Genomic DNA, 13,078 nt, shown 5'->3' with positions numbered 1-13,078 from the left:
AGTAGGATAGGCCTCTGTGTATCCAGCATCTTCTGTCTCATCATCATTTCAGTCTACTAGAGACAGGAAATTATGCTTACACACCTATGTTAGCAACAAGCTTTAGCATACCCACCAAGTCTCTCCAAACAATCTCAGTGGATTAGACTTTGTATGTAAATTAGAAGGGAACCAGTAACTCTGCCAGACTGATTCCTCCCATTCCAAGAACGTGGTTTGAACCTCTCTTAAGTAACTGTTTGGCCTTTGATAGAATGTCATGATGGAAGCATCATTTAAATTCCCCACCCTCTGTCACTTGTGAAATGGTTTGTCTTCTTTTTCTCAGCAGGTGACTGCTGGTGCAGGGAGGCGGACTGGACAGGCCATTCTAGAGTCACTGATAGCTCCCTTACTTTGTTACTACCTCTGACTTCTCTCCACTTGATTTGCAGGATTTTTAGACACGAGAGCTTGTACAAAGGCTTTGACTGTCTGCACTCCGGGGATAATTCTGGACAGTAATAAAACAGGTAACATATTCACCACCTCCCTGGTTTTCTTGAGATGCTGTTGTTGTTTGCTGATAAATGCTCCTTATCATAACTGGGAGAGTATTTGCATCATTTCACAGGATGGCTGTTGAGTTTTGTCTGACCTCCTTCCACAAGGCTGTGTGCAATAGGTTAACGTGTGTCTCCACAGTAAGCCCCCCTTGCTATTTTAAGGTATGCAGTTATGGTGATGCCTCACTTTCCTACTCCCTAGGCTTCAACAAATCACATCAGCCCTTCTCCAGAATACACACAAACATCACCACTCTTGGTCCGTCTCCCTGATGCTACCTGCTTCTAACCACCAGCATCTCTGATCTGTGTGCAGACCAATGCTCCCTACTCTCTACCCTCCCTCCATGCACTCCTGGGATGGACGGCCTGAATGGATGATTTAGTTCCCCTTCACTTTTCCCTCAAGTGAAAAGAGGTTGTTTATTATAATAACCCTGATAGGAAATAATATTCTATGAAAAGTACAGGATTTGAAACATGACAATAACTCCTTTTCCCCTAAAGGGAAACTTAGAGCTGTGGGCAGTTTCAGTGGAAATTCTACCAATTATCTATAAGAGAAATAACACCAAATTTACTTCATCTCTTCCAGAAAACAGAACAGAAAGGACCACTTCCCACGTGTTTTAAAAGACCAGCATTCTTAGATACTGAGACCTACCAAGGCTGGTACAGGAAAACAAAACTAAAGGCCACTTTCCTGTACGAACATGCACTCCACTCAAACACTCTCAACAGACTAATGGCAGGTCAAGGCTCAAGTGGGCTTTATCCCAGCAGTACAAGGCTGGGTCAGTATTCTAAATAAACACCATCCACCACATAAATAAGCTAAAGAAAACAACATAACAGAATTCTTGATAAAACTCTTTGGACATTAGAAATATTGGTAAACATTTGTTTTTCTTTTGGTGGGGGGGTGTTGAATTCAAGGCCTGGAAAAGGCTAAACAGGCACTCTGTCACTAAACTGCACCCCAGCTGGGGAGGTGGCAGATTGAAGAGGTCTAGTGATTAGGTCAAGGGGGACGCCCCAGGAATGTATTACTGTAGATCTCACACAGCTAGGCTAGTTCTCAAGAACAGGTTGTATAAAGCAGGACCACCTCCTGCACTTGCTGTCTTCTATACAAAGCTATTTCCTTCTCTGTGTATCTGCCATGTTGAGCAGAAGCCAGATGCCTCTGCCATGATCTTTAGACTTTAGAGCTGCCAAAATTTTAGCCAAATAAATCCCGTTGCTTTATAACGTACCCAGCCTTGAGTATTTTGACCTAGCAATATAAATGAGTGAGGAAAATCCCCAGATTACATAGAAGTAAACAAATGTCAATAGTGCTTACTTCTGGATTGCTCATGATCTTCTGACAAATAATGAAGTTATTAGAATCACTTACCTAACGTATGTGAGATTGAACCTAATAGGCAGTTGGAAGTCCAGCTGAATCGTAGCACACTGATGGTATCTGCCAATAGCATCCTTAATTTGTATATCAATCTGTAAATTAAGTAATGCTTGCTTAGAGACAGTTTTCATTTTTTAACCTTCCTTTCTTTCTTTCTTCCTTTCTTTTCTTTTCTTTCTTTTCTTTCTTTTCTTTTTTTTTAGGCATACGCCGTACTTACTTTAGGGCCATAGAATGCTCCATCTCCTGGGTTCATTTTCCATGGTTTTCCAAATTCCATCAAGCTATTCTGTAGTTGCTATTTTATATTAAAAAGAGATCATTAAAAACTTCTACTTTATTACATATTCATCTTTTGGCCAGATAGTTCATAAGTACCTATACATATTAATTACATCCCACCTTCATTCAGTGCACTTACTAAGCATCTTTTGCATTCAATAAACTGCTGAGTGAGGACAGTGCAAGGATATCACAATGGTTCTGGCACTGATGTGTATATACATTTTAACTGGGAAATGGACTGTTTCATAAATTGTTCTAGGGGATTCCAGAAAAGGCATTCCTTTCAGTGCAGGCCCTCTCTGTCCTACACACTGACAGCAGGTGCCTCTTAGTTTGCTTCTCTGCTGCTGTAATAAAATCATGATCAAAACCAACTGGAGGAAGGAAACAGTTTATTTCATCTTACAAATCCCAGGTCACAGTCATTCACAGAGTGAAGTCAGGGTAGGAGCCAAGAGGTAGGAAGCGAAGCAGAGGCCATTGGGGAAACACTGCTCACTGGTTTGCTCTGAGGCTCATATTTGGCTGCTTTTCTTGTACCTTCCAGGACCTCCTGCCCAGGGCAGGGGTGGGGACCACTCTCGGTGGGCTGGGTCCCCCACATCAACCAGCAATCAAACAAATGTCCCACAGACACAAGCATGCCTATAGGCCAATCTGATGGAGGTAATTCTTCAACTGAGATTCTCTCTCTTCCAAGATATGTCTAGGTTTGTGATAAAAACAAAGCAGAACAATGTGTCTCTTGTGATGTGTCTGAGACCTATGTCTCCTTGGAGGTGGAGCTTCATACATGATGAGGCATGAGAGCCTTAGTCCTGCTTCCCCTTTCTCATTCTGTGTGTGGTGGGTAGAATGTAGAGACAGAAGACTGCCACTACTTCCCTTTCTATTTCTTTGACTTCAATTGGGGGGCAACCCTTATGAGTTAGTGGGGTATGGGGATGGAACCTCACTTTCGCCTTCAGCCTAAGCTAGTTCAGGCTTTAGATGTAGCCTATGGTAAAGATGCTTGGCACTTACTTATAGTGAATGGGTGTCCAGATAAGTACTAATAGAAGAAGCCTTGGGTCAGCTTCCCTGGAAAGCATGAGACAAAGTATGTCAAAACTCCATCCAGGTTCCTGCCATAACCCCATTTCTGGAGCTAAGGAAGGGAGTGACACTTGGTAATACAGGGGCTCTTGGGAAGTCAAGACAACAATGGTACCTCTGAGCTGCAGATGAATTACCAAGAAACTGATTCCTGGGGTCATGGTGGGCTTTCCCAAGGTCCCAGTCAGGGTGTGTTCTTGACAGAGGGAATTTCATTCCTGAGATGTCAGCAACATCCCTAGTGGACCTAACTCCACAGGAGCAGCCTCCTTCTCTTAGGACCAAGAAAAACCACCCGCACACAGGCTTGGGAGGTCCCTCCTTGACTGTACTGTTTCTGAAGGAGAAGGGATACTAGACAGAGAAACTGAGGCCTGTGACAGCAATCAGAGGGTCCTGGAGCTCCCGAGGTGTTAAAATATCCAAAGACAGGCCAAGGTTTGGAGAAGACTATGAAGCAGAGGTCACCAAATGGTTATCAGGCCTCTGGGGTAGGATGAACAGCGCAATGGGAGCAGAGCTTGCTAGAGCGGGCTCAGAAAGCCTGGATTGTTTTCAAGCCGTCAGGGACTCGTGGAGAAAGCAACAGTGAGAACAGAGCAGCAACAGTAAACACCTTAGGTGTGCATTTCACTGACTCCCAGATGACCAGAGGTGGCCACTGTGGGAGAAAGCCACGAGGTAGAGGAAGGTCTATCCTGCAATGCCACTTTCCCAGGAGACTTCAGGCTTGTCTGCTAAACTTGAGCCATGTCAATCCAAAAGAGATAACGTCAAGACTTCCATCCAGCCCATTATTCCCATGCCAGATCCATCCCTCCTCTAGTTCCTATAACCCACCCAATTCTAAATGACTAGGGCGAGAATGATGGTGACCCAAGACCAGCTGCACATCTGCCTGTCACTATGATGACACAAACAAGGACCAGCTGCACATCTGCCTGTCACTATGATGACACAAAGACCAGCTGCACATCTGCCTGTCACTATGATGACACAAATGGACCAGCTGCACATCTGCCTGGACTATGATGACACAAAGACCAGCTGCACATCTGCCTGTCACTATGATGACACAAACAAGGACCAGCTTCACATCTGCCTGGACTATGATGACACAAAGACCAGCTGCACATCTGCCTGTCACTATGATGACACAAACAAGGACCAGCTTCACATCTGCCTGGACTATGATGACACAAAGACCAGCTGCACATCTGCCTGTCACTATGATGACACAAACGGACCAGCTGCACATCTGCCTGGACTATGATGACACAAAGACCAGCTGCACATCTGCCTGTCACTATGATGATACAAAGACCAGCTGCACATCTGCCTGGACTATGATGACACAAAGACCAGCTGCACATCTGCCTGGACTATGATGACACAAAGACCAGCTGCACATCTGCCTGGACTATGATGACACAAAGACCAGCTGCACATCTGCCTGGCACTATGATGACACAAAAACCAGCTGCACATCTGCCTGGACTATGATGACACAAAGACCAGCTGCACATCTGCCTGGACTATGATGACACAAAGACCAGCTGCATATCTGCCTGGCACTATGATGATACAAAAACCAGCTGCACATCTGCCTGGACTATGATGACACAAAGACCAGCTGCACATCTGCCTGGCACTCTGCCCATTACTAGCGCATATACATGAATTTGTTGACGTTCCTGAGCAGCCACCACCATCACATCTCATCTCCGTCCTGATCCTTAGAGAGATGCAGTTCCCCACAGCTGACATGTTGAGGAGGTGGAGCTGCTGAGCCATGCTCTGCACCCTCTTTTTCTCTTTCTACTTCCATGCGACTTTTAGGTAAACTGAGTCAGCATCCTTCCCAGGGGAGGAGATCTCAATAGACTTTGATTCTCCATTCAGTAGGGAGGGAAGAATAGTGTAGTTAGGACACGGAGCAGGGGTATGTGTGAGGAAGAGACCCTATTACAGCTCAAGCCTAGCCTGCCTGCTTCTGTGACCTCTGCCTGATAACATGAAAGTAACTGTCCCCCCTCCATACAGTGCCCCCCATTCTCCTGCCTCCTGGTACATGTTTAGCTTCTGTGAGTGTTCTAGGAAAAGGTGGAGCAGCACTGAAGACTGTAAATGAAAACCCACGTCAGCTTCAAGGTGTGGAACTGATGCTCACTGTAGCGGTGAGAACTGGCTAGCCACAGGCCACAGTCTGCACACTCACGCCCTGACTCCTCAGTTGAAATCCCCAGGGAGGCATACTTTCTCAGGCATTTGTCACAACACTTACCCTTTCGGCTTCATCCCACATCTCAATCTCTCCTAGGAAGTGTTCGGGCCGTGTTGACAGGTTTAATTGAAAGGAGAAACCAAACGTTGAGTAAACAGACTGCAAAAAGTGCAAGCACCCCTTTATTTCTTCTTCAATCTGAAATTAAAGCAGGGAAACTCTCAAGAAACACCAACTTAAACTCATTTACGGTACTTTTAACAATAAATTGTTTATGTCAAATAGTTATTAAAACTGATTTTAAATGCTTTTTTAGAAATTTTTATGTGAATATGAGTGTTTGCCTGTATATGAGTGTACCACATGCATGCCTGATGTCTGCAGAGGCTGGAAGCAGGCATCAGATCCCTTAGAAATGGAATTATAGATAGTTGTAAGTTATGACATAGGTGCTAGGAAGTGAATCTGGGACCTCTGTAAGAACAGCAGTGTTCTTAACCAATGAGCCATCTCTCCAGGCCCACAGAGCCTGGCTTTAACACCAGCAGATGACACCTTCCATTGCTAACATTGACTAGAGTTTTGTTTAGACTTATACACAGGCATCTTAGTGTATCTCTGCACATAAGTTTTTAGTAGTTTCTTTTTGGGTCCTATACAGCACTATAACCTACAGGTGTCATGATTTACAAGTTCAAATGAGTATAGAAACTCCACTTCCTTTTACCCTTCTCCATTAACAACATTATTTGATTAAGCATTTCCTCTCTACATACTTAGGAACACATCAGGAAAGGGTATATTTTTGCTTCAACCATTGAGCATAACTTGGAAAACAGAATGTTTGCCTATGTTTATATTCACAATTTTAAAGTCCCTCATGTTCCAAGTTTCTGGCTACCACTCCCTACCCGTAGCCATCCTTCTGAGTGATGGCTAATGTCTTGACTTTTTCACCACTTCTGAAAGGTATTCTCTCTAGACTGGGGATTCTAGGTTCACAGTCCTATCTTCTCATCCTTGAAAAGGCTGGACCACTGCTGACCCCCATGTGAGAAGCTGTCATTCCAGTTGGATTTTTTTTCTCCTCTGAGGTAACTCTTCATTTCCTTTGCTCTGCCTTCCATTTTCTGTTTTCTCATTTTTTTTCACATTTAACTCACATTTTCACACAGATTTTTCTGGGTATGTCCTGTTTGGAGCTGACCTAGCTTCTTGACTCTGGAGGTTTGTGTCTTTTAATGGATTTGACAAGTTCTCAGCCATCATTTAACACCCCCTCCCATCTCCCTGCAGAGGGTGATGACATGAGGTCAGGTGGAGGTCAATCATGGCCAGTCCCTTCCCCAATTTCACTCCCTGCCTTTAGGATTCTATTTTTATTTTTATATCTATAGATTCTTCCAGTCTCCTCTGTTCTGCTCATGAATCCAATTACTCAACTTTTATTTTAGTTTTTAATTACACATTTCATTAAATTTCCACTTAGTTCTTCACTATGATCTTTATTTCTTCCTTGGAATTTTCCCTTTTCTGAGTCTTGGAATAGTTCTCATTAGTTTGAAATGGTTTCATAACTGTTCCCAAAAACATCCTTATGATGGTTGCTTTAATGTCTTTGTCATGGAGCTGGAGAGACAGCTCAAGTTGGAGTCCCAACACCCACATCAGGAAGCTCACAACTGCCTGTAACTCTAGCAGGGGGTCTGACACCCTCTACTGGTCTCTGTGGGCACCTGAATCTATCTATCTCTCTCTCTCTCTCTCTCTCTCTCTCTCTCTCTCTCTCTCTCTCTCTCTCTCTCACACACACACACACACACACACACACACACGAGAGAGAGAGAGAGAGAGAGAGAGAGAGAGAGAGAGAGAGAGAGAAATAAGAACAAATCTTGAAAGCCTTCATCTGATAATGATAACATGGCAGTCATCTCTTAATAAAGGAGGAAGAAAAGAGGACTTCATCAACCTGATGACAGGAACTTCTGAAAAACCGAGACAGGAGCAATATAACCATATCGCTTCTCATTAGTTGTATTGGGAATCTCTGGATGTAAGAGAGATAACAGTGTTGCTGTTCAAGGGTTGTCCTTTTTCACTCAAGGAGAGAGTCTCCTGATTGTTAGCACAATGTTAACTCAATGTTAATGAGTGTTTCTGAGTCTTACGCATTTAGGATAAGATGCTGGATCAGAAAAATTGTTTTGGCTGCTTTTACTAACACTGTTCCAGCCTGGTCACTCCTGGGTGGGAGTAGAGTTTCTTCTTCAGGACTCCCAAGGATGAATGGGCTCCTCCTTGCTGCTCAATGGCTTGGCAGCTCTGGCTCTAGACAAGAGAGTGCATGGCCTCAAGACTACTGGGCATGGTCATACAATCTGCAAGTAAAACATTTCCATTTTTCTTCCTAGTCTGGATGTTTGCTGATTTCTCTCTTGCTTACTTGCTTATTTATCTCTCTTGCATCAAGAGACTCACCAGGATAATAATTACTAACAGAATCAATGAGAGGTGACATCTTTATCTTGCTCCTGGTTTAGGTTTTTTCAGAAGTGTCCACCATTGAGTTGAAGAAGTCCTCTTCTCTTCCTTCTTTCTGAAGAGTTTTCAATGGGAAACAAATGCTGGGTTTTGCCCTGTGCTTTTTGCCAGCATCCATTGACAGAATAATTATTCATATATGCCTTCTTTTTTAAAATAATTTTTATGGTATGAGTGTTTTGCCCACATGGATGTCTGCACACCATGTGCATGCAGTGTCTATGGGGGCCACGTGGACCTGGTGACCAAACTCAGGGCTCTCAGGATGAACAAGAATAGCAAGTGTTCTTGACCACTGAGCCATCTCTTCACCTTCAAGATAAATCTTTTTTTTTTTTCAGTTTTTCAGTTGGATAATATTGTAAATTATAATGGTTCATTTTATAATACTACACCTGCACCTAATATTATATATCTTCCATTTCTAGGACAGAGTCTACTTGGTTAAGATGCACTGTCCTTTGTGTGCCACCCCAGATCAGTCTTTTCTACAAGTGTCTTTGTCTTGCTTTGTTTCAGAGTACTGAGATCCTCCTAGGATGAGTTGATAATGACTTCTTCCTCTTGAGTTTGCTTTTAAGATTCTGTCTAGCATTTCCTTCAGTGTTTGGAGTCAGTAAAACCAACATGCACTGTCAATTTGATTTCTGTGATGGCCAAAGGCCACTCATTGGCTTCTACTTGAGCAAAGGCTGGTCGTTTGATTTTTCAAAGATTTGTCTACTTTATCTGAGTTGCCAAATTTATTGGCATAAGGTTATTCATAAATATGCCTGAAGCATGTGACTTTGAACTTTGGCAGCTTTAAAAGGCCTGGTAGCTTTCTAACCAAATAGTTAAACTTAGTCTACTTATTTATGGGTCTAATAGTCTTTTTGCAGTAATAAAAACGTATGCCTTATCTCCTGAGTATCTGCAGAATCTGTACCAATGACACTTCTTACTCCTAATGCTGGAAACCCATGTTTTTCCTTTAAACTTGACTAAAAGCTTACAAATTTTGTCATCTTCACAGAGAACCAGCTTTTGGGTTTGTTGGTGTTCTCTTTTATTTTTTTGTTTTCAGTCGGCTCTGTTGTTTCTGTCACTGTATCAGTCCCAGCATCCTGGCAAGGAGCCTGTAGTAGGGCAGGGCTGCTTCATGGTATGACCTTTGGACAGGGTTAGGACTCAAGATCCTTTAAGGTACACCTCATGACCTAACTCCTCAGGCTCTTATTCCTAATGTTTCCACCACCAGCTGGGGGCCAAGCCTTCAGTAACAAACTTGAGAATTTAAGAACCAAATAATTGCCTATTGTCTTAGATAAACTTTCAATTGCTATGATGAAACACCATGACCAAAAGTAACTTGGGGAGGAAAGGGTTTATTCTGCTTACACTTCCATGTCACAGTGCATCCCTGAGGGAAGCCATGGCAGGAACCTGGAGGTAGGAACTAAAGTAGAGGGCATGGAGGGGTTCTGCTTACTGGCTTGCTCCTCATGACATGCTCAGTTTCTCTAAGAATTCAGAACCATCATCCCAGGGGTGGTACTGCTCACAGTGAGCTGGGCCCTACCATACCAACCATCAATTAAGGAAATTCACCACTGGCTTGTCTACAGGCCCACCTGGTGGGGGCATTTCTTCAATTGAGGTTCCCTCATCCAAACTCCGGCTTGCATCAAGTTGACGTAAAAACCAGCCAGCACACTCATTATCACTGTACTTTCTTTCCTTGTCTTACACTGGATGTAACTAGCTCTTTTTCTTTTCCTGGTTTCTTAAGTAGAAGCTTGGGTACTGTAAATGTCCCTGCAGACATCATTTTAATGGTGTCCCATAATTTGTGATGCATGTGCTTTCATTTTCATTGCATAGATCATGTTTTCTAATCTTATTTTGGATTTCTCCTTTGATCTATGGGTCATTTAAAAGTTTCCAAAGAAATTCCCAATATTGGTTTTTACAGTGATTTCAGTAGTCAGGAAACATTCTGTTTTATCAAATCCTTTAAGTTTCCTGAGACTTGTCATAAAGTGCAGCATCTCTTGACTAACATTCCATGTACTGTTGTACTATGATAGGTCAAACTGTCTGGCAGTTTCTGACAGTGACCTTTGCATGGCAATTTTAATTTGAACTGAAAGACAAAACTAAGTTCCAGGCAATACACTGAAAACAAACACCCCAAGTTCCCTTAAAATACCCCACTTGTGGAAGTTGAGTTAATAAAGTAAGTGAAGGAAAACAATAAACTTCACTCTGGGAAATGATTGGCCTCTTAACTCTAAACCAGAGGACCAGGAAAGGTCTCACTCAGTGACTATGCAGAGACAAGGGTACACATTGCATTGCACAGCAGCTGAAAGAGACTGAGCTGTGGTCTGCAGAGGCAGCCCTCCCCAGTGTCCTTGCCTACCTGCTCCACCATGCAGAAGATGTGAGCATCATCCTGCTGGAAACGCCTGACTCGGGTTAAGCCACTTAAAGTTCCCGACAATTCATTTCTATGAAGAACTCCAAAATCAGCAAATCGAACAGGCATTTCTCTCCAGGATCGTGGGCGATGCGCAAACATTAGACTTGAAAAGACATAGAATTGAACAGATTTTACATGATGGGGAAAAGTGATCATCGAACACTCTGAAACTAAGTCTCTAGATGTGCAAATATTGAATCAATTATATTTGTGCTGGGTCTTAGATCAACAGTCTTTTTCCCCCTATGATTATTTTTATTTATCTTTTTGACCTGGAGATGGAACCCTGTGCCTCACATACTAAGGATGTGCCATATAAGTGACTGACACCCTCAGCCCTCTTCTAGGAAAGACTCTGTGAACTGCCATCACAGCAACACTGAGAAGGAATCCTGTCCACTCTCTCTTCCTGGATGCTGCCCCTGTCCTCACCCATTCAGTGACTGCCCTCTGGATGCTGCCCCTATCCTCATCTATTCACCTACTGCCCTCTGGATGCTGCCCCTGTCCTCATCCATTCAGTGACTGCCCTCTGGATGCTGCCCCTGTCCTCATCCATTCAGTGACTGCCCTCTGGATGCTGCCCCGGCAGCCTGGTGAATTTCTCCTCGGGTTCCAGCAACACCTCAAGCAGGATGACATGGTGCTGGTCTAGTTTTGTTGTTATACACGATCCTCTACCTATCTGTTCTTGGTCTCCTCTGAGCTCCAGGAGGAACAGGATGTGTCTTAATGACTTCTGGCACCAAGCATGAGACATGCTCAACTAAAGCTCTCCGCCGGATGAGAGTCCTCTTCCATAGAAAACACTTCTGGCTCCTGTATCTCACCACCATCGAGCCACTGTGTTCCCAACCGCTTATCCTGAGGCAAGAAGACGCAACACTACCTTCTCTGCTTTCATTTAGCCTTCCTTAGAGTTGGGACTACAAGCTACAGCTTGAAATGGAACTTACTGGGAAGGCATCCTGAGGAATTAACAATGCTTCTGAGAATGTGGGCAGCAGCTGGCCCCACTTCATTTAAAGAGGATGAGATTATCTATAGACAGTTTGCGCTTTAGAGTTACAAAACACATTTTTATGTACATCCATCTTAAATTCTAATTTATTTTAATCTTTTCTTAAAAGGCAGAAGGCTTTCTAGAATGTCTAGAGATTTGTTTTGATAGCTGGCTTCTGATATCAATTTACTAGGAACTATATATGTTGCTAAGAAAATCTATAAGCTTGGGAGTGTGTGTGTGTGTGTGTGTGTGTGTGTGTGTGTGTGTGTGTGTAGAAGATTGTGTTTATTCACTTCTATCTGTAAAATCCATTTATCTTAGGAGGTTGAATTTGCATGCTAACTTTATAATTATAATCTTTCATAGAAGCCAACACATCATTGATTATAGGACATACATTTATTTCATGTGCCACTAAGGAAAAAAAAAACTCTGTGTGTGTGTGTGTGTGTGTGTGTGTGTGTGTGCGTGTGTGTGCGTGTGTGTGCGCGCGCACACATCTTTATGGGCATGCAGATGTCCATGAGTCACATGTAGAGACCAGAGATTGATAATGTTGTATATCATCTTTATCACACACCACCTTTTTTATTGTTTATTTAATTTTGAGAATAGATATCTCAAGGAGACTGTAGCTCACTGATTGGCCAAACTGGCATGCCAACAACTGCCTTCTCCTTTTCCCAAAACACTGAGACTATTACGGGCATGCGTCACTATGCATAGCTTTGCATATTGATACTAGGAATGTAAGCAGGGAGGCAAGCTCAGGCTCTCAGGCTTGCACAGCAAGCATTTTACCAACAAGCCATCTCCCCAGCTTGAGACAATAACTTTTGATTGATATTGTGATTAATATCAACACACCACCAACTCTACGATGTATCACACAGTTCAGAGACATTGAAATGTAGAGGGAAAGGTACTTCCAGAATCATCCACTGATCAGGACTCTGTGGATCTTATTATAATCACCCAAACAGTATGCAAGAATTAAATATCTTATAGACATGTATATCTGAAGTATATTATAATTAGGAAGGCAAATACAATGATCTATAAAATCAACACACACTACTAGCGAGCGTCTGGGAAGTACAGAAAATGAGAATTCCCTGCTGTGGGATGTCTTTCTGTGATGCTGTGAATATGTGTTGCTCCTACTGGCTAATAAATAAAGCTGTTTTGGCCTGTGGCTCTAAGGCAGCTTAGAGGCACATGGGAAATCCAAGCAGAGATGCGGAGAAAAGAAGAGCAGAGTCGGGGGAGATGTGAGCTGGCTGCTCAAGGAGCAACAAGATGCCAGCAGACCAGTAACACCACGGCCACGTGGCAAAACATAGACTAATAGTAATGGGTTAACTTAAGATGAAAGAGCTAGCTAGCAAGAGGCCTGCCATAAGCCATACAGTTGGTAATTAATATAAGCCTCTGAGTGATTATTTTATAAGTGGCTGCAGGACCTCAAGGCCTGCCAGGACACAGGAAAACTTCCAGCTACAGTTCC

The 13,078-nt window shown here is 43.1% G+C and overlaps 1 protein-coding gene across 4 annotated transcripts in view; it reads right to left on the bottom strand.

The window, feature by feature from the left end:
- Tars3 (threonyl-tRNA synthetase 3) overlaps nucleotides 1-13,078 on the bottom strand; it is a 54,350-nt gene that overhangs the window by 9,788 nt on the left and 31,484 nt on the right. For 3 of the 4 annotated variants that reach the window (XM_036184855.1, XM_036184847.1, XM_036184838.1), the window contains exons 12-15: nucleotides 10,506-10,668; nucleotides 5,618-5,755; nucleotides 2,174-2,251; nucleotides 1,945-2,045 (exon numbers count right to left, since the gene is read on the bottom strand). In XM_036184855.1, the coding sequence (XP_036040748.1) occupies nucleotides 1,945-2,045; nucleotides 2,174-2,251; nucleotides 5,618-5,755; nucleotides 10,506-10,668 (480 nt within the window). Of the gene's footprint in view, nucleotides 1-1,944; nucleotides 2,046-2,173; nucleotides 2,252-3,261; nucleotides 3,319-5,617; nucleotides 5,756-10,505; nucleotides 10,669-13,078 lie in introns of those variants that run through there. The other variant, XM_036184862.1, reaches the window with a different exon arrangement.

The sequence above is a fragment of the Onychomys torridus genome, chromosome 1 (genome assembly GCF_903995425.1).
Source record: "Onychomys torridus chromosome 1, mOncTor1.1, whole genome shotgun sequence".
In the NCBI taxonomy this organism is placed as follows: domain Eukaryota; kingdom Metazoa; phylum Chordata; class Mammalia; order Rodentia; family Cricetidae; genus Onychomys; species Onychomys torridus.
The sequence above is the reverse complement of the archived record's forward strand: the minus strand, read 5'-3'. Positions and strand labels throughout refer to the sequence as shown.